The 21,031-nt window shown below is 37.2% G+C and overlaps 2 protein-coding genes across 3 annotated transcripts; one reads left to right on the top strand and one right to left on the bottom strand.

Annotated features, from left to right (window-relative positions):
• Nucleotides 1-1,601: 1,601 nt before the first annotated feature.
• On the bottom strand, nucleotides 1,602-7,737 carry ebag9 (estrogen receptor binding site associated antigen 9). The gene is made up of 7 exons (XM_077599592.1): nucleotides 7,600-7,737; nucleotides 7,094-7,188; nucleotides 6,781-6,862; nucleotides 5,280-5,432; nucleotides 4,315-4,425; nucleotides 3,392-3,483; nucleotides 1,602-2,265 (listed from the first exon to the last, which is right to left on the bottom strand). Exons 2-7 carry the CDS (start codon nucleotides 7,174-7,176, stop codon nucleotides 2,148-2,150), a joined length of 639 nt encoding a protein of 212 aa, XP_077455718.1. The 5' UTR covers nucleotides 7,177-7,188; nucleotides 7,600-7,737; the 3' UTR covers nucleotides 1,602-2,147.
• Nucleotides 7,738-8,312: 575 nt separating this feature from the next.
• ttk (ttk protein kinase) lies at nucleotides 8,313-20,257 on the top strand. Of its 2 annotated transcripts, none has more exons than XM_077599582.1 (23): nucleotides 8,313-8,450; nucleotides 10,202-10,289; nucleotides 10,369-10,591; nucleotides 10,721-10,827; nucleotides 10,918-11,061; nucleotides 11,607-11,721; nucleotides 12,469-12,556; nucleotides 12,639-12,747; nucleotides 13,462-13,684; nucleotides 13,823-13,929; nucleotides 14,059-14,202; nucleotides 14,725-14,846; nucleotides 15,683-15,810; nucleotides 15,941-16,070; nucleotides 16,521-16,613; nucleotides 16,724-16,881; nucleotides 17,123-17,274; nucleotides 17,359-17,483; nucleotides 17,608-17,682; nucleotides 17,766-17,942; nucleotides 18,272-18,368; nucleotides 19,901-19,986; nucleotides 20,073-20,257. In XM_077599582.1, the coding sequence occupies exons 2-23, from the start codon at nucleotides 10,202-10,204 to the stop codon at nucleotides 20,136-20,138; spliced, it is 2,757 nt and encodes a 918-aa protein (XP_077455708.1). In that variant the 5' UTR covers nucleotides 8,313-8,450; the 3' UTR covers nucleotides 20,139-20,257. The 2 variants fall into 2 exon arrangements, with proteins under 2 accessions (XP_077455708.1, XP_077455707.1); XM_077599581.1 differs by lacking the exon at nucleotides 8,313-8,450 and adding an exon at nucleotides 8,878-9,029.
• The last annotated feature ends 774 nt before the right edge of the window (nucleotides 20,258-21,031 follow it).

Genomic DNA, 21,031 nt, shown 5'->3' with positions numbered 1-21,031 from the left:
CTCTGGGCATTTACATTTATTTCAAGTATAATTTTAAATACCAATCTTTCCGAATAAAATGAGACTTCTATCTCATTCATCACTTTGCCACTTTCATGCAAGAGACCCATAAAACATGACAAACATCTTAATTTATTCATTGTCGACCAATAACGACCACACAGAGACCAGCACCAAATGCAAATTTAACCTGTCAACCCTCTGTTACTTTGAAGCCATACAAATCAAGTTGAATTATACACTCAAGGGTGTGGGGTGAGTGTGTGTGTGCATGTGTGTGATTTAATAAAGTTCTATGAAGCTCAGAACTTGCATTATTTTTTTACACTTTTACTGCAAATGAATATCTGCTCGTAATATTGGTTATCTGCCTCCTCCAACTACTAATAATTGTTATTGGTATTAGTCCTGAAAAACCCATATCAGTCAGTCACTATTCATTGTGTTCACATGATTAAATAACGGAGGTTCCTATACTTTAGCCAGACAGCATTTGCCTGACTGTCCTTTATAAAAGCTTTATTGAGCTGCATTTTCACATCTCTTAGGTCAAAGGAGTTACCTGGTAAGGGTAGCCTTTGAAGATTTAAATTTTCAACCACTACAGTTCAAACATGTTTATTTCACAGCCTTTTCAAAGTCAAGTAAGACCAAATCAAACCTGGGGAAGAAATTTAAAAGAACCAAGACTTATTTAATCACATTGATGAGGACAATCCTCTCTGTTACATAACGATCTTGGCTCCGTAAGCATCAAAGGTCTGAGCCATAGGATTCTATAACACCCTCGATGGCGAGCTTGTCTTGCAATTTGAGAAATTTTCCCCTTCAGGATATAGAAATGCTGGCAGACCCAAGTCATTTAGCGCATTAACAGGATTTTTTTTATTATCACAGGCCAGTGTAGCTGGCATGTGGTGGGGTCAAGGCTGTTCGTGACGGCATAGGCGGTGTCGGGGCAAGGTTTGCATCTATATTGAGTCTAGGATCCAGAGGAAAGGGAATCTCAGTTTAAAGTGAAGCGGTTGAAATTGGTACTGGAGAATTTACACATTCTCTCAGTATATTAAATGCAAGTGTGCAACAAGACATTTCCAAGAACAGCTCACTTAACTTCCCAACAAATGGAAGGCCATGTGACCAACAAAAGGATACAATCAGTGGCTCCTCAAAAGAAATCTGACCAGGGAGTACTCAACAAGCCAAGGACCACCCTTGAAGTACTCTGGAAAGACTTGGACACAGCAGGTACAATTGTTAAAGGGAAAACTTTTGGTTGTGCACTCCACGACTTCGGCTTCGAGGGACACTCAGGCCGTATGACTTCATTCTTCAGGAAAAAGCATTTTGAAGCTCGTTTGAAGTATCCTAAACAGCATTTTCATTTGAATTGCATCTTTGTGAATAACTGTAGTGGGAAACCATTTTATGCATTCAATAGTTATTTCCCATGTGCATACACACACTAGCACACAAACACAGACTTCATGGTAATACTATTGCGGACATTCTCAAGGGTTCAGTTCTCCTTTTGTCGTGAATGGCATAGATATTTTAGCAGCGATCAAAGATCAATTTCAAAAAAAAAGTAACATACCATCCAGTCTTTAGCTCGTAGCCACAGACTACATAGCGTTTTATATTTTAATTGTCAAATTTGGAGGTTCAGTGTACAGGATCATCGGAGAAAATGCTTTTTGAACAATGATAAATCATAAATATAAAAACAATTATTCACCTGACCAATGTCACTCACAAACAGTGATTCTTAAAAAAAATACACCACTTCGTCCTTCCCATTAGAAATAAGAAAAAAAGAAAATGAATTGTACGATGACCAGGACTAACAGTATAAGTTTAAATTTATTTACACACCTTGAATAAGGGCCTGTGCTGACTAGCACATACACCAAAACTATACTGGGAGCATATAATTTCTGGTTCTTCCTTAAGGCCAAAATGTCCAAAACATGGGATGAATTACAGTTGTTCCCCCAAAACTGAGAGAAATGGCTGCTGGATGAAGACATATTACTGAAAATGTAGCACAGCAGCGTGAGAACTTCAAATGGTTTGATGAAACTCGTAACTGATTCAATGTCTTTCCCTTGTATTCCTCTGGCTCAAAACTGAGCATTACCAAAATGTTAAGAAAGTTTAACAGCCATTTTCTGCTCTTTCTTCATCATCCTCTGAGCATCTTTCTCCATCTTCTTCCTTTGCTGTTCCATGGAGCGCTTTTCTCTGTCAGCCAGCTTCTGTTGTCTGTTTCAAGAAGAACAAATTGCGATGCCTTTATGCTGGCTGTATGATCAACTAACTATTTACCCACTGAGAAAGTACAGTGGTACCTCGACCTACGATCAGCTCTACCTACGACATGCTTGAGGTACGATGAAAATTTCGATCGAATAATTCGCCCTAGATACGATCAAAGTTTCGAGATGCGACCAAGCCAGGTGGCCATGACATGAGAGGCTGTTTATCATTGTAGCGCAGTCTTTTGCCACATCTCTTTCGTGTATAACAGACATCTACGAGCACTGAACGATTTATTCAGACGAGTTTCCGCTACACATGGACCAGGCGCAGGCAAAAAGAGGGCCTTCTGGGTAATGAAGTATACTCGTGCACCCTTTCTCAGAATAAAACTTCATTACCCACAATCAATACGTGGGTAAGCTCAGCTGTTGCATTTCCTGTTATTCCTTCCTTAGCCTGTTAGCTCCCGCGATCGCTCATTCAAGACTACTTCTCGTTGCCAAGTGGTCGAAGGGAATACAACAGCAAACAGCCCATCGATAGCGAATGTGAGGGTGGAGGTGTGGCAAACAGCTAACCCGCTCAGAACGAAGGTAAAAAAAATTCAGACAGAATTAGAATTCAGTTTTGTGTAAAGTTACATTAAACGTATGTTTGAGTGTGTCTGTATATATTAATCCAAGTTAATTTAAATTTGTTTGTTCGTTTACGAGTGCGTTGTTGCCGTGTATAAAGTCCCCCCGAACACCCCCCGCCTCCGTATATGTCGCTGTCTCTACCCTCCGCAAAATGTGTCTAATTTTACTTCTAATAAACACATTATATTACTATTAAACCACTAGTTATGTGTTACTTTTTTAATAGATGCCGAATTAGAAGAAATAAAACATTTTTTCCAATCCAATATCCTGTTTTTGGCGTTTTTTCAGAGGGTTGGAACGAATTAATCTGTTTTTAGTTAATTTCAATGGGAAACGTCCGCTCAAGTTACGAAAAGATCGACATACGATCTCAGTCCCGGAACGGATTAAGATCGTATGTCGAGGTAACAATGTACTGTAGTGTTCATCGCTGACATCTGCTGGTCAACATGAGCCTGTGCGCCATCAGCTGTGTGAAGGACTTTTACCTTAACACCTCTTCTGCTTCCCAAGTGGCATCGGATTCCTCCTCCCAGGCATTGGTGTCCCCCTGCCAGTTGTCCATTTCACCAAGCTCCGCCTGTTAAAAAAAAAAAAAAAAAACTTCATCAATGTGAATTTGACGGCAAAGAAATCAGGATATTTTGAAAATATATTTATTAATTTATGTTTGAAACCAGACAGGTATAAGGATTCCAATAATATGTTTACTAGCTCTCTTTCTCCAACTCGCCAGCACAAAGTGAAAACGAATAAATGGCAATGCCTTCTGCTGGCGGGCTGGAATGAAGTACTGACGTAACGTGTCTGTGGCCTACAAGACGGGGCGGGAGCGAAATTTGCACAGAGACGTAATGTGGGGTTACCTAACCTCAATCACGCCCCCGTCGCTCATGCAATAAAGAGACATGCCTGGAGTGCACTTCCAGTTTTGACTTGATCTAATCCTGGTGGTCTTGGAATGGTATAGAGCGCCATCGGCTGGTATGGACAGGAATTCATGGCAAAGGCACTTGACTTGAAATTTTCCATGTCATTGAGTTAGATAAAAATGTTCTATGATATGCAAGGAAATGCAAATGGTTTGAATGGAAATTCTAATCAATGTGTAAGCATCTGCAAAACGATCTGTAATTCAGATTGCATTCTTTTTTTCAATCTTTTTTTTTTTATTTGTAGACCACACTTCTGTTTTTGAATGATGTTTCATTTGCAAATCAAACTTTTTTTTCTTAGTTTGGGCGTGATTCTACTACTATAGATTTGCCCTGACATACAATAGTATAATTAACATGTTTGATCAAGATTCAAATAAGGATAAAATTAACATTAATGGCACTCAATAACAAAACTTGAACTTGAATATAGACAATGATGCCTGAAGCTTCGGAGATGATAAAAGATAGCTCACTGAAGGTGGACTGAAGGTCATCATATCCTGAGAGGCTGCCAGTCTGCTGGAGAAACCTGCTGAGCCATCAGGCACCAGGAAGTTCAGTGGTTCCCTTTTCTTGAGCACAATCTGCAACATAGAAAACAGGGAAAATTGTAAAATTGCATTCTTAAATGTATTAAAAGGCTGAGGAAGATTTGAAAACATCAGAATTGGACTATTCCTACTGCATGAAAATGTGAAGGTAGGGGGCAAAGAATTGAATTGGCCGATTCTATACGGGAAAAATAATTACCCTTTGCTTGCGTATATTTTTTTTAGGCAGCCAGTATCACATATAACCCGGTAGCGGAAATGTAGCGAGAGTTAGCATTAGCACAGGGGTCTCCGAACTATTCCAGAAAGGGCCACATTGGGTGCGGGTTTTCATTCCAACCTATAACAGGAAACCTTTCCACCAATCTGGTATCTTAGAAGTGCAATCAGTGGATTGCAGGAAGGTGCTTCTTGTTTCAGCAGAAACCTCATTGCTTAAACTGTTTTTGTTGGATCGGTTGGAAAAAAAAAACAGCACCCACAGAGGCCTCTGAGTACCGTTTTGCAGACCCCTGATTTAGCATAATAGCTTTTAGAATGCGAATGAAAAATGGGACGTCAAAAAAATATATAGTTCTTCAACTTTCCAGTGCCTGATAGGTGCAAAACGACAAATGATTGAGTTTTACTCCACCAGTATCTAAAAAAGAAAAGCGGGATGAACTGGCGTGACTAATCTCTTCAGTTGAAATATAGTATGAAAAAAAGCCCTTGCTAGCACATGAGAAGCGTTTTGTTTTTGTTGAAAAGCATGTAGGGAAGACAAACAAATCAGTTCAGTTGAGTTATTGAACAACAAAGCAGTTACAATTTTGTACATCAATAACCAATATAAAATGGGAAGATTACATGATATAGTGGATTCTGCGCGACAACTGTGTGTATACCTTCTGGGTTTTCCTGATGGTTGGTGTCATGTCTTTAAAATAGTCAGGCTCTTCTATATCAGTGGGTTGAGGGGGAACATTTCCATTTCCATCTTCAATTTTAATACTCGTTGGAGCTTCTTCATCCCATGAACTCCATTCTTCAACATCTGGCTGTGAAGAATTAACAGCACAAAATACTACTTAAAACACAAAGACAATCAGGCTTAAAATGCCAAAATGCCAGACTACTTTATGTTTGATAATATTATGTTTATTTGTCCCAATAATAGGGTCCAAAATGGGGTGGAACCACCGATCTCAAACTCTATAAATAGACAATTAAATACAATACAAAATAATTGAAGAGGAAAAAAACTGATTTTAATTTTCCTCGTGGTTAATAATGGAGACAAATAAAAGCCAGTACTGGCAGGAAGTAGATGATATTCCTGTTAGCAGAGTATTTTTTTTTTTTTTTTATTTCCTCAGCTGTTTTTGTATTTCAGATAGTCTGTCATTACTCGTGATGCCACTTATACATACACAAACTAATTCTTACTTAGGTAAATGCGATGACAATGTTGCCTAAATACGAGTAGTCATTTAAATTTGAAAACTCATTATAGTTGTGTAATCACAACAAAAGCATTTATTTCAATTCAAATAGTCATATATTGACAGATTTTATGAGAGAACAAAGATATAAAGATGAAAAGAGAGTTGTTTACTTTGTCCTACTCAAGTTGCAGTAGTTTGGTTGGTTGTGTCGTAACTGCTGCTTTCAATTTTACAAAAATAAATAAACTAAATACGCATAAAGAAAAGAGAAATGCCGTGACATTACGCCAGTGTTCACTTTTTAGCTGTACGAACAGGACGGGTGGGTAAATACGATATTACATTGGATGTTTCCTTTGCAAATCAGGGACGATTGCTTGTTAAAGAAATGCCTACATGCAACATGACACCAGAAGCGGTAAAGCAACTGTATATAGCGCGTGCCTATTTTTTTTTATTTCTTTATTAATCCATCAGTGTTTACATGCTGTGCAGTAACGTAATGGACTATCGCAAAAAGTGTGTAGTCTCGTGTGTTTAGCTTGTCAAAGGACACCAGACACACAATGTAACCAAACCTGTTAAATGCGGAATTTGAATTTTATTTAGATTAGATTAGATAACTTTATTCATCCCGTATTCGGGAAATTTCATTGTCACAGTAGCAAGAGGGTGAGAATACAGACACAGGAAAATACATTTTAGACGTAAATAAATAGGTAATAAATAAGTTACTAAATACATTTAAAAAATGATTTTATTTTATTTATTTTAAACTGTATACATGGTTTCTCTCCCAGATGATATACAAAAGAAAAAAATGTGCGTGAAATGATGCAGATTATTTTCAACGTATGTCGACTTGATCATTTTGATTACGATTTTAAACATACAGCAAGTCACCTGTTCTTGAATGTTCTAATCAGAATAGTGTTTGGTTAATTTACAAATGACAACAAACCTGTTTGGGTATGGATGATGAGAAATCCACAGTTGTCGGGAGGGTTATTTGATCTCCACTGAGCTTCCGGCCCCTTCCACTCCTTTATTGCCAATTAATAAGAAAAACAATTAATTAAAAATAGGAAAAAAATAAGGCTACAAATGAATTTGAGCCTTAACTTTTTGTCCAGACAATAAGTATTTCAATTAAAACCAATTAAACTGTACAAGAAATTGATAGATGGATTAACTAGGAGTAAATATATTGAATTTGACGACCAACACCTACAGTTATCATATTAAAATATTGATTGACTTTACATTACACTTACCTGCATATTAATCTCTTGAGGAAAGACAGCAAACTGGCTAGGCATGTGCAGATCTTAAACAGGCGGAATTGAGTGATGGCCATGTTGAAATTGACCTAGGTGGGTGGGGGGTTTGGGGTTAAATTTATAACTTATAACTTACAAACCTTATGAAAAATACGCTATTGTTGGGGGGAAAACAGAATACAAATATACAGTGAAGGACCGAATGTGGCAAATGTAATAGTAACCAAAGTTTGTGTCCTTCAAGCATGTACAGTAAACAATTATTTTATCAACACTCGTTGATAATAACACAGAAACGGGCAAAAATGACCGTATTTAAAGGTGATGGTTCCTTTATGTTGCTGACGAGACATGTTCATTTATTTGCCGAGCGCTGCTTGCTAGCTTAGCCTGCAGAAAAGCATGTCCTTTCAAAATTCAATAGTGTTGATGAGTGTGAGGCAATTTGCAAGGTACTATTATACCGACAAGTCAAAACAAAGATCGTAAGAGCTACATACTCTAATGTTGCTTCATGATAGAACTCTGATGTGTCGCGGCTCATCGCCCTCACGTAGCTGCCATCTTGGTTCTCAGCTGGGAGGAGCAGGAACAAGGAAATAAAGAAATTGCGCTGCGTTTATGGCTAAAAAAAATGTCGGAGTTTATACCTGTGATTGGGGTTTATTATAATGAACATGAAAACTTGACAAATATAGTCTGATTTGCATCGTTTAGTCGCCCTGTAAAAAAAAAACATTTTTTTATCTATAAGTTTTTACTTGTGTATTTCAATTCTGACGTGCCTAGTCACACTCATTTCTTCAAATAATACCTGTCACGTATTGAGATAATTCAATAAAAAAAATTAAAAAAACAATAAACAAATAAAACATAAATAAAATAAATAAAATAATAATAAAAATTAAATGAAACATGACACATCACATTAACTTAACATACCTTCAATGCTATTTTCCAAAATCCCGATATTTGTACCTGCTTAAATTATGTGATTGAATAATTTTAGTGTTGAGTATATATTGAAGCATGGTTTGATGTGATGATTTGAAATAAAAATATAATAGTCTCTCCAGAATATATTGGATCCGTGCTTCAAGAGGACAACTGTAGTGACACTGTTGCACGGCCAGGAGGAAAACAGCACCGTTCCACCTGAATCTCAAATTCCAATTTTCCCTGAATAGACTTCACCCGGGAAGTCGATGAATTGTATATGATAGACCACCCCGCGCATTTATTTATTTATTTGTATTTGTTTTTTGCTCTGTAGGTTTTTAAGATAAGCGGAGAAAACAAAGAAACGGACTGTCTTAGGGAGCGTTCAATCACTCAGCAAGGCTTTGGTCCAGTACGTACATAATAATTACTCGTGCCTGTAGGGACTTTAATGTCCAGCAGGTGTCACTATTTTTGACAAAGTACCCAGTCAGACCCTTTTCAAACGTGCAGCTATTTTCCTGTTCGTTATCATTATACTACTTTACTATACTTTACATTATGTACTTGTTTTTACAAGTATATGCGGGGGGAAACACAAGTGTGTAACCAACGAATCACCTCGAAAAACTGAGAACGGTGTTCCGTGAGAAACTAAAATGCATGCCAACGTGGCAAGCACCCGTGCTAATTAAATAGCTCGCTGTCACGTTAATTACATTTTCAAATGTTATCCAGCAAAGTTGCAAATAAGCTTTGTGTTTTATGCGTTCTGCTCTTGACGATAACAGCGAAAAAAAGACATCGATTAAAATTACATTGCGCCGGAAGAAAGATTTATACAGTGTGACGTATTTTCTGTTATTATGTGAAATGAGCCTATCAACACGCGACTCAGACGGAAGTGGTATATTTGAAAACTCAGTTGACGGCGACCGTATTGTGGGACTAGTATCAATACGGGTTTAATGTTCTTGGAACCATAAACAAGGTGAGGTAGAATCGAGTATATTTTGGTTAACCATGCTTGAACGATGCAGGAATAGAAACAAAATAGCGTGATAAATTGTGGAATAGTAATGAAGGTCTATGACGGTAAGACATGCTAACCCACGTTAGGTGAGCTAGCGTCTCTGAGACGGAAAACATTTGAGAAATAAGCATTTGCTTATCATCTTTTGTGATAGTTGCTGAAGTTGGCTGTCTCCTTTGCAATTTGCCATTGCTAAGTGTTAATTGTAAGTAGAACATATTGACAATACTACGTTTTGCTGGAACGTAGTATCTGATTCTGATGCGAAAACTTGTTTTTTTACGTGTTGCGGCAAAGTCAAATCAATTCAAAAGCCTTTATTGTCATTATACAACAGTGTGTATAACGAAATTAGTGGTGCTACTCCACAAAGTGCATGTTTCTCAGTAAAAAGTTAAATAAGTAATATAAAAAGTCACGTCCGGGCAAGGTAAATTCTAAGATATTGCACATTGTTATCTCACACCCTGATGTTATTGCACCGAAGGGATTGTGTGTCGTGCTAAGGCAAGTTCAGAGCCCTGATGGCTCTGGGGAAAAACTGTCCCTAAGTCTATTTGTCCGTGTTTTGTGAGACCTGTAGCGTCTGCCAGAGGGCAGCAGCTGGAACAAGTTGTGACCAGGGTCGATGGGGTCCCTAACAATGTTCTGCTGAGGTAGCGAGGGCTGGCAATGTCATCCAGTGAGGGCAGAAAGCAGCCGATGTTCTTCTGGGCGGTGTTGATCACTCTCTGCATGGCTTTTCTGTCAGCTCCCATGCTTCCGGCGTACCACACTGTAATGGAGTATGCCAGGATGCTCTCCACGTTGGCTCTATAGAAGGTTACCAGAAGCTTAATGTCCAAGTTGTTCCTCCTGAGTACCCTCAGATGGAGTCGCTTCTGGGCCTTCTTCACCACTGCCGTGGTGTTGGTAGACCAGGAGAGCTTGTCCGTGACGTGGACCCTGTCTACGCATACTCCATTTATCCATCTGAGAACAGATTTTCTTTTGCAATGCTGGCCTGGTTGCAGACTGCAGAGTGAAATAAATCTAAATACAGACCAAATAGCTACATATTCAACAACATTCCCATTGCGATATTGTTTATGACAGACTGTTGTATGTAAACTCAACATTTTTTCTTTCAGATGGGTGAAAAAGAGCAAAATGACACAATGCAGACCCTTGCCAAGGTTTGTCAAAGGCTTAGCAAGATAAGAAAACATCTCAATGAAGGTACTTTTGATGTCTTGTTGTTATATCGCTTGCAGGAAAAAGGCACACATTTAACCAGCTGTGTGGATTTTTCTTTCAGATGACACTGACAATATTAACCAGATCATCAGCTCTAAGTCATCTGAAGCTTGTCTTTCATATATGATAGAACTGGAGAGGAAAGGGGACCCTCATTTAGATCCTAACCATTTTGCTCGACTCATTAGTTTTTATTCCAGAGTGTTTTCAAATATGCCACTTGGATTACACTGTCAAAATGAGAGCTATGCCAGGATGTTGGTCAGATTTGCAGAGTTGAAAGCGTGAGTGACTTTGTCATAGTCATGTGCAAGTGCTTGCTTCTGGAAACAGTATTTAAAGTATTGCTGTAAACAAAAGTTCAGTGCTGTTTTCAGTTGACTGGAGTTTTTTTCCCCTTTAAAATAAAATAGAATTCAAGATGTCAATGAGGCCGAAGCCAACTTCAACTTTGCAAGATCTTATAGCCAGAACTTTGCATTTGTCCACATCGCTCATGCAGAGTTTGCACATTCTCAAGGTACTACTGCTACAATTTTCATTTTATAATAAATAATCACATTTATTATTGGTGAAATTTATATTTCTTTTTTAAAATCATAATTATCAGGCAACACAAAGAGAAGTATTGATATACTCCATAATGCAATTGAACTGGAGGCTAAACCAAAAGGACTACTCGAGGATGCCTTGCAAAGGTTGGAGGCAGAAAAAACACACACTTTTCCTACAGACGACAAGGAAAACGACCCATGTAAGAATCTTATTTTTAATGTAAAAAATGTTTGTTCAATGCGCTACACATGCAGATATTTTTGCATAGCATCTGCTATAGAAGAAAATGTAGTACTATGTGGTTGATTCTGATCACTGGTACTAGTTGCAGTGCATCCATTTTGTGTATATGTAGTATTTATAGATTATGTCACCCATATCACATTTCACTCTTGTACAAGGTCAGTGTGGCATTCTTTTTCTTGAATTGATCATTCTGAGTCGTTTGTATTAGGGGTTCTTTCATTAAGCACAATACTAGAAATCGACCGATTTCAAACATTTCAAAATGTTTTCCTAAAAATTATCCCTTGCTAATCCAACAGCCATCTCATTTGTTGTTTTGACCTTTTCAAGTTTTAATAATAATAATAATAATCGGACATAGGCCCTGTCGTCATTATCACAACACAAAAAGCCTACTTGTCATCACACGCAGAAACTGCGTGTGACGAAATTGATGGTGCTTCTCCATAAGCTACGTTTACTCTGCAGTTCTTTATTGTTCTTTATCATTTCTGACAGCATTTTTAAACACCCCTGCACATGGCATTGTTAAAAAAGACTATGATTTCCAGAAATTAAGCAGGATCTCTGATGAAATGAGTGAATTCAATCTGTCAAGCAATTTCAGTTCACGGTAAGGAAAGCAACCTCTAACTTTCAATTTTTTTCATTTTTATTATAGTTGACTTTGCATGGAATCTTTTCCATTTTTATATTATGCAACTGAGTTGAAATTTGTCAAGAGCGTAGTTGGTATTTTGAATGTAATCACTTTTGTAAATCAAACCGCTCTGCAAATAAGCAAATTATTTTGCAAATATTTTCCCACTTTGTCCGTCCTACACATTCAATTGTCAATATCAATTGTGAGGTCTTGAGATTGACACTTACAGGACAGGCAAAGTGAAGAGTTGAAATTTAAACATTAAATATTCAAATTCGACCCACTCAACCACAATCCTGAAGTTTGCAGAAGACTAACAAAAGTATTTTTTTTAAAGACACTCTAGGCATTTTCATTACAATTTGTCTTTCAAACTTGTTTAAATGTAAGATCACTTTTAAAGTTCGGTATATGAACATTCCTCTTGTAACAGAAAAGCTACACATTACTTAAGCAACACTTAGTATGTAACCACAAATTTAAGATAGTTGGAGAGCTGCAACACATGTTTCTCTGTTTCTTCATAATAAAATAAATGGAAATGTAGAAAGTATTTTTTACACCTAAAGGAAAACATGGTATGGTACTGGTATCTGGTACCTGAATGCGTATGTTTTAACATTTTTCCAATAATAATAGTTTGCATTCAGAAAGCAGTTAACTTGGAGTCCTGCAATAATTGATGGGTGTAAGTTGGTGTGTATGTTTTTCTTTCAGGCAAACGTCTATTTCAAACAAAAGCTCAATGCTTGGGCGAGCCTCGTCCAATAAAGCAACGGTTGATGACTATAATGTCAACTTTCCGGTTAGCATTTTGTATTCTATATTTTTGTATTCAGAGGCATTTTTGTGTTTTTCATTGAGAATACATTTTCCATTACTTGCAGTTACCATCTGTTAGTCCAGAAACTGACCTTTGGAGAGATCAGGCCTCTGCAGAGTCAACAACCAGTTCCCTTTATACATTTGATACAAAGAACACCTTGAAATTAGACGGTATTGAAACGCTTAAATATTTGTCATCATACTACCGTAATTACTCGAATATAACGCGCACTCGAAAATAACACGCAGGTATAACTTTGGGCCAAAAAAATCTGGAAAAACGCAGTACTCGAATATAGTGCGCACCTAAAATTTCCCGCTGACGAAAATCAGAAATCTTACCTTTTTTTCTTCGTTTCACGATTGTTTTGTTCAAACAAATTTATTCATTAGAATCCTTCAAATGAAGAGTTCCTCTCTCTCTTTGTCTGTCCTCTCATACATCTCTTCGTTGAGAATCCTATCAACGTCCACGCTTCCTTCATCCACTTCCTCTTCCTCCCACAACACATCATCCGATTGGCTTTACGAGATGACGTAAAATCCGTGCGTCAAAGTGAGTTTGACAATGCTTTTTTCGATCGAAAATTTGTAATTTATTTTATTCAATTCAATTTCAATTCAATTTATTTGGCAAGAAAAAGCACCAGGCTAAGGGCCATGTAACAAGACAAAAAAAAAAAAAAATTAAAAAAAAAAAAAAAAACAAAAAAAAACAATTAGTTCTTGATTATAACACGCACCCCCAACTATTGGAATTAATTATATAGCAAAAATATGCGTGTTATATTCGAGTAATTACGGTAATTTATTGACCAAAATGTAAAAAATCCTAGGTTGTTTATTATTACTCTTGATTTGCTGATTTGATATTTTCCTTTGCAGATGTAACATTCAATTTTGAACAACTCATTCTTTCAAACTCCCCTGAGTCATGTTGGGCTTACCTGATGAATCTTGAAAAAAGAGGCAACCCTCATACAGACATCAATCTTCTTAATAAACTCAAGGACTGTTATTTTAAATTCTTTTCACGCCTGCCTTTAAGAAATTTCAGCAAGAACGAGAGCTATGCAAAAATTATGATAAGATATGCAGAAATCAAGGGGTAAGTATAAGTTCACTACAGACTAAGGCCTTTACCTTAGTCTTTTTGACATAAATTATATAAATTAGTAAAGCCTTAGTCCAATTATGATGCTGATAATACAGTATAATGTAATTCATGTTTTTTTTTTCTTAAAAGCATTGACGACTCTGATGAAGCTGAAGACCATTTCATAGTTGCGAGAACCAACTGCAAGTCCTTTGCATTTGTCCATGTAGCGCATGCTCAGTTCTTGGCTTCCCAAGGTATAGCAGCTCAATGAGATATTTACTTAGTGAATGAAGTCACTTCAATTCTTTTTTTTTTTAATTCTTTTTTTTAAGCCGACCGAATTTAAATTTAATTTAGGGCGCTATTTGTACTCCTTTATGAAGGAAATGTGATGAAGGCAACTTCAATACTGCTCAAAGCCCAATCGTTAAATGCCAAGCCAGCCAAGCTGCTGGAGGATGCCCTGCAGAACTTGAAATCTGGAGAGAAACAGCTTGTTTCCACCAAAAAGGAGTACTCCTTCACAGGTATTTTCAATGCCAAAGATACACACATCTGCACAGAAACATACTTAGGCACCACATTATCTATTTTGAAGTAACGTTACAACAAAATAGACTATTTCACAAGATGACCACCAGTATGATAAATGTATAAAAAGGCCTATTTATGACTAAATGTGTCTGTGCAAAAGACAACACTTTTTATCAACCCATACACACTAAATCACAACGTTTGGTTAAAGAAAAGAACCATTCCAATATTGTCCTAAATCAGTAACCCTCATCCTTATTGACTCAGTATTTTCATTTATTCATTTATATTATCAAAATAATTTATGATCAGTTATATTAGTTTCAGTTTATTTTGACATACTGATAAAATCATATTTCAAGCAAATCACCAATACAACCTCTGTAGTACTACAGTACAGTTCATGTCTGTAAAATTTGTGTGTGTATATACATATACATATATTCATTTAGTTACTGTGCCTCGGATATGGATATATTTTTGAAATTAATATCTACATTTGGGGTCAACTCAAGAACCCCAGTTATCTGCTAGGGTTCCAGTGAATGAAACAGTGGAAAACCCCAAACCAGGTAGCAAGGAGAGTGTATCGATTGGAGAGTGGAAGATGCCAACACTGAAGGATATTTCTCCAGAGGTCTGTCATTTTTTATACTTTTTCCCCCCCAAAATCCTTTTGTGATTCACAAATTTTATAGCAGTCCTACACCAGTATCACTGATGTAGGGGTGAAAACTTCACTCATCTAAAATCATCACTTTTCAAAAAATCTATGAAAAATGTTTCATGTTTATTTAAACCATTAACATTTGACTAGACATCTTCCAGCCTTTTTTTGTCAAGTGAAAGGTGTGATTACAAAAGTGAAATGATACTATGTATCGCTTTGACATTAATAAAATTGACTCACACATTTTCAGCATAACACTATTGCAGTTGAAATTTCAATCAGCTCGTGCAATGCTGAACAGTTTTAAAAAAGGTTTTCATTGTGTCAGATTATTTTAGAACAAGAGGCAGTCGGCTCTGACTTGTATATCGATTGGAAAACTTCATCTCATCTCATTTTCTGAACTGGTTTATCCTCATTAGGGTCGCGGGGGCTGCTAGAGCATATCTCAGCTGACTCCGGGCCAGAGGCAGGGGACACCCTGAATCGGTGGCTAGCTGATCGCAGGGCACAAGGAGACGGACAACCATGCACACTCACACCCATACCTAGGGGCAATTTAGAGTGTCTAATCAGCCTACCATGCATGTCTTTGGAATGTGGGAGGAAACCCACGCTGGCCAAGGGAGAACATGCAAACTCGACACAGATGTACATGACCTTGATTTGAACCCAGGATCGCAGAGCTATGAGGCCGACACGCTAACCACTCGCGCCACCGGACCGGCCGACTGGAAAACCTTTTACACAAAATGTATTAATTATGACAGCTTCCTTTTTGTATGCACTTCTCTTGTTTTCAGGTGAAACGTGAAACACCACCTGATGCCAAACTGGCTCCTCGTGTGTTGAAATCTGTCCCGACTCCATCTCTGCTACCAAAATTAGATCCACAGACACCAGACAATTACAGAAATCCTTATGCTAATAGGTAACACGTTTGGAGGTCTCTTTTTGTGTGCTTTCATTTAATGCAATCAAACTGTACATTCAAATCAAAATTGGATTTAGAAGTGTGTGAATGAATCTCTTAACTGTCTTTCTATTCATCTCCTCTTCAGCTTAATTACCCCTATTGTAAAGAGAGACCCTGCAGTGTTGTATTCATCCTCAGTATCAGCACACAGACGAGGACCTGTTCAGACGCCACACACACCTCTGAACCAATTAGCGAGCTCTCACAATTCACAGGTACATACAGCGTATTGCATATATTGTTAAATATTCTCATTTCCAGTTTTGCAAAGTTATCTTTACATTTACATAGTTTTGTCTGGTTAAGTATAACAGTATTTATGAGTTAAATCACATAATTCAAACTTACCAGTTGAAAAAAATGGCAATCGAATTTGGTTTTTGTCTCATCTCATTTTCTGAACCACTTTATCGTGGGGGGTGCTGGATCCGATACCAGCTGACTTTGGGCCAGAGGCGGGGGACACCCTAAACTGGTGGCCAGCCAATCGCAGGGCACAAGGAGACAAACAACCATTCACGCTCACACTCATACCTAGGGGCAATTTAGAGTGTCCAATCAGCCTACCATGCATGTCAAATAGCTAACTGCCCAAATCCGTGTTGAACTGCTTTTCTCAATTATTTAAAACTGTATAAAAATGTTTTATTATATCTTACCCACAGGCTTCCATCAATTCACTGTCAAATGAGTCTATTACCATCAAAGACAAACAGTTCTTCATTCTTAAAATGATTGGACAAGGTGGATCCAGCAAGGTAAATAATGACCCTAAGGAAATATAAGATGTACATGTGTTGATTACCCAAGATTCTGGTAGTGATGGTATTGGTCATCAGTTTTACTTGATTTGTTTTTTCCTCCCAAGGTGTACCAGGTCTTGGATCACAAAAAACAGTTGTTTGCGGTGAAATATGTAAACCTGCAGGATGCTGATGCTCAGACAGTAGAAAGTTACAAAAATGAGATAGAACATCTAAACCACTTGCAGCAATACAGCGATCAGATTATAAAGCTCTATGAATTGTAAGTACTGTTCATAGACTGGTTAAAAAAAAAATAATTCTCAACGTGCTAGGGATAGCTTGATTACTGAATCATGAATGAGGAAGTTCCGCTTGGTCCTTGTATTGTGGTAGGGGTAGGGCTAGACGTTGACGTAATGTGGAAAATACAGTACTTGATGTGGAAATAATTGATAATGAGTTTATAAGACCTTTAATGGGAATTATATAGAAACTATGTTTCTGTGGTCCTGTTTCTGCAGTGAAATAACAGACAGTTACATTTATATGCTGATGGAGTGTGGCAACTTAGATCTTAACACTTGGTTACGGAAACGAACTACTGTCAACCCACTTGAGCGGAAGTTCTACTGGAAGAACATGCTTGAGGCAGTTCACACTATCCACAAACATGGTATGTTTTCTTTGAATGCCCCTAAATAGAGTTACTGATATTTATTTCAAACCAAACCTGTGGTTTCTTTGACTTTTTATGCAGGTATAGTCCACAGTGATTTGAAGCCGGCCAATTTTGTCATTGTCAATGCATCACTGAAGTTAATTGACTTTGGCATTGCAAACCGTATCCAACCCGATGTGACAAGCATTATGAAGGATTCCCAAGTAAGAGCTGTAAATGTTTGGAATGCACACAGAAAAAATGTTTGGCTTAAGTGAATTGGAGTTTCTCCGGATATAATAAGTTATTTTACTATGTAATATGTATGTATTTTTTTGTCATTTACAGGTTGGAACCTTGAACTATATGCCGCCCGAGGCAATTAAATACACTTCATCCCAGCATGGAAAAGCATGCTCAAAAGTACTGTTCCTTTTGTTTATATAACAATTAATATTTTCTCCTTGATTGAAGAGTGTCTGCTGACTTTCTGTTTTGTTTCTTAGATTAGTCCAAAAGGTGATGTTTGGTCTCTTGGGTGTATTCTGTACTGTATGACGTACAAAAAGACTCCATTCCAAAGCATCACCAATCAAATTGCCAAGCTGCACGCCATCACTGATACCAGCCATCATATTGAATTTCCTGATATCCCGGAGAAGGATTTGCTGGATGTGTTGAAGGTAAGAGGCCAAAAATGCCAATGCTTCTATTTCTAATGTCAGGTGTGCTATATTTAACGGTTGAAACGTGGCTTTAAAATTTATGAACGTACAGCACAGTATATACTTCTGAAAACTAAAATGGCTCTTATCAAGAAGCTATGATTTTGTTGTTTTTACATTTTACAATCATATGGGCCATGAATTAGTCCAACTGAAGTGAAATGGTTGTTTTGTGAAAACAACCTAACAATGAAGTACAAGTAGAGTTGCATACATCAGTGATACTTTGTTGTGTCATAAACAGTGAATACGGTGGTTAAAAACTACTATATCATCTTGTTGAACAGAGATGCTTGGTTCGAAATCCCAGAGAACGAATATCTATTGGAGAACTCCTGGAGCATCCATACCTGCAACTAAATCCCCACAAGTCACCACAACCAGGTATACTTGTCAAATTCAATCACACAAATGCAAGCCGTATGCCCCAAATGAATTAATAAGCATGTAAGATTTATGATTGTTTTGCGTTGTAGCATTTCTGTTCTTCGTCCACTCAAAAAAAAAAAAACAATTTTAATATCAATTCCCTATCTTGGCCTAATTAAAATGAGTATTTTTAAACTGCTGTGTCCAAATTAATAAAAATGTTATCTAGTATTAATACAAAGGGATCTTTTAATGAATGCTGAAACATAAAGGCCCTGTAATAAGAGCACATTTACTAAACATATAAAGAAAATTTGAGATTGTCTTGTAACAAAAAAAAGTATTTAGGCATAATAAAAGATATTCTAGGGAGAAAGCGAAAGCTGGGAATTTCCAACCACCCCCTCAAAACCGCCAGGGTGAGGAGATCCTCTGGAGAAATGGATTAAAAGTAGTCCTAATATGTGTGCCAACCTGGCAAACGACTACAAAAAATGCCGGATTGCTTTTCTTGCGAACAAGGACTTGCCAAGTATTAAATCATGTTTTTCCAGGAGGTGGTGCTCATTACGTCAATCGCGATCTATCAGTTTTTTGCAAAGCTACTGATCAGTAGATCGCATGACAGTAAAATTTGATCCAGTTTTTTGGTGTCCTTTTGGGTTTGAACAATGCCTCATTTGTACCGCGACATCGACGTGTAATACTTTTATTTGAACACGGATATCTGGCTTTTTTGACAATAAGCAGGCTCTTATCTCATGTGTAGTACTGACAGTCACCTAATATAAACCAGCTGCTCGTGAAGCGATACATTGATCTTCGAATCTTCAAACCTCCGTCCCAACTATCTCCTCTCCTTTGGTGGTATTGAGCCCTCTCAGCTGCCTTTCCTCAGAACTGCAGAGAGAAAAACAGATAAACCCGGTCACTTTTCTTTTGAAATACAGTAATTACATATAATTAAAACTACGATTACTGACAATATTTTAAAAATCAATTTTTCATATTGAGAAGTTATAACTCCACTGTCTTGGGAAAAAAATCACTTAAAAATACTGAGAAACAAGTTATTTTTCTTTTTCTTGATCAGTAACGATGACTAATTAGCTAAGACATTTTAAGAATGAAGTTAGAGGATATTCACATTGTCCTAAAAATTTCACCAGTAAATATTAGGATACAAAATTTTTGACAATCTGGCGCATCATTCATTAGCAACTGGACCTGTAAGCAGTAAACCCTGTATACATGAACAATAACTAATCGGATCATTTTGGGGAAATGGTAAAACTAGACACAAATATTTATCAAACTACAATTTTCTCCATAAACCATATTTCTTTTTCAGATGATCACCTGTGGTATGATTCAAATTCCATACATTTTAAACTGTGCTTAGAAATTTTAGGAGTTATAGAATTTTTTTCTTGAGATTGGCTGGGAAATTTCTAAATTTCTTGCGTTAAATTCTGTTCTAAGTGGTCTTGAAAAGCCTTAAATTTCACATGTTGAGACTTGCATGACCATGTTTTCCCTTTTTTCAGAACGTCGATGCAACAGGGATCTCCAGAAGATCCTTATGGACCTTGCAGCCCTTAATTCTCCCAACACCATTATCCGTGCTGCCAATGTGAGACTTGCCTTGAAAAATTCATTAATTTTCTCCAACCATTTTGTATTTTTTTTTCTTACATGGTGTTTTTTTCCTCCTAACAGAATCTTGCCAAAATGTGCAACAGTGGCAAGAAGCTGGATGTAGCTGAGTGTGCAAAGTCAACTTAACATCGCAAAAAAAAACAGAAATGTAAATATATTGTTTTATATACTTATACAGACACCTTGCTAGAGTAAAAAAATAACTGCATTTCCCTTTTTTTTAATAAATTGTTCTCAGCAGTCTTTTCATCTTTGCTTGTCCTGTAAATTTATACACCAATAATAAAGACGCAGTATCCTCAGAAATTATTGTCAATCTCTACCTGTAATTTCTAGTATTGCATTCCCAAATCAAAAAAATATAAAACATCACAAATAAGAGAACTATTAGCGTTAAAATAGAACGTAAGGACATGTTGCACAAGGTAGTAATTAAGAACTCCCCAACTGATATTTCATAAATTGTTTGAGAAACATTTTGAACAGCAAACTGTACTGTAAAATAATGCCACAAACATGGCCTAGTCATTGTCAATGGAATTTTCTGGATTGTGATCAATGATCCCTCTAATTTTTTGTTTGTCTGGGCAGAGAGACAACCTCCCTGAGCACTGAGTACTGGTGTGAGCAACATCATCATTGCTCACTATGGGCACACACCAGTATCACACCTGCCATTAGCAGGTGCATGTCTACTACACATAAATTATTTAGTAATAATAAAATGTAATGATTAATATCTATGAATGGGCGGCCCGGCGGATGAGTGGTTCGCGAGTCGGCCTCACAGCTAAAAAAAAAGGGATTTTATTTTTTGCGCTCCATATGATTTGCTGTGCGCAGAGAAGACGAGAGTAGTGCGCAATTGCGCATGCGTGCAGTTTAGAGGGAACATTGATTGTGATTCATATTTGACTGCAGCGGCGCCCGTCATGAGGATAAGCGGTGCAGAAGATGAATGAATGCCACATTGACCTAAAGAAAACACCTGCTTTCACTCCATAAATGTATTCTGTCTG

This window comes from Stigmatopora argus, chromosome 4 (genome assembly GCF_051989625.1).
Source record: "Stigmatopora argus isolate UIUO_Sarg chromosome 4, RoL_Sarg_1.0, whole genome shotgun sequence".
Taxonomy (NCBI): Eukaryota; Metazoa; Chordata; class Actinopteri; order Syngnathiformes; family Syngnathidae; genus Stigmatopora; species Stigmatopora argus.
Note: the sequence above shows the minus strand (reverse complement) of the source record. Positions and strands in the feature narration are given on the sequence as shown.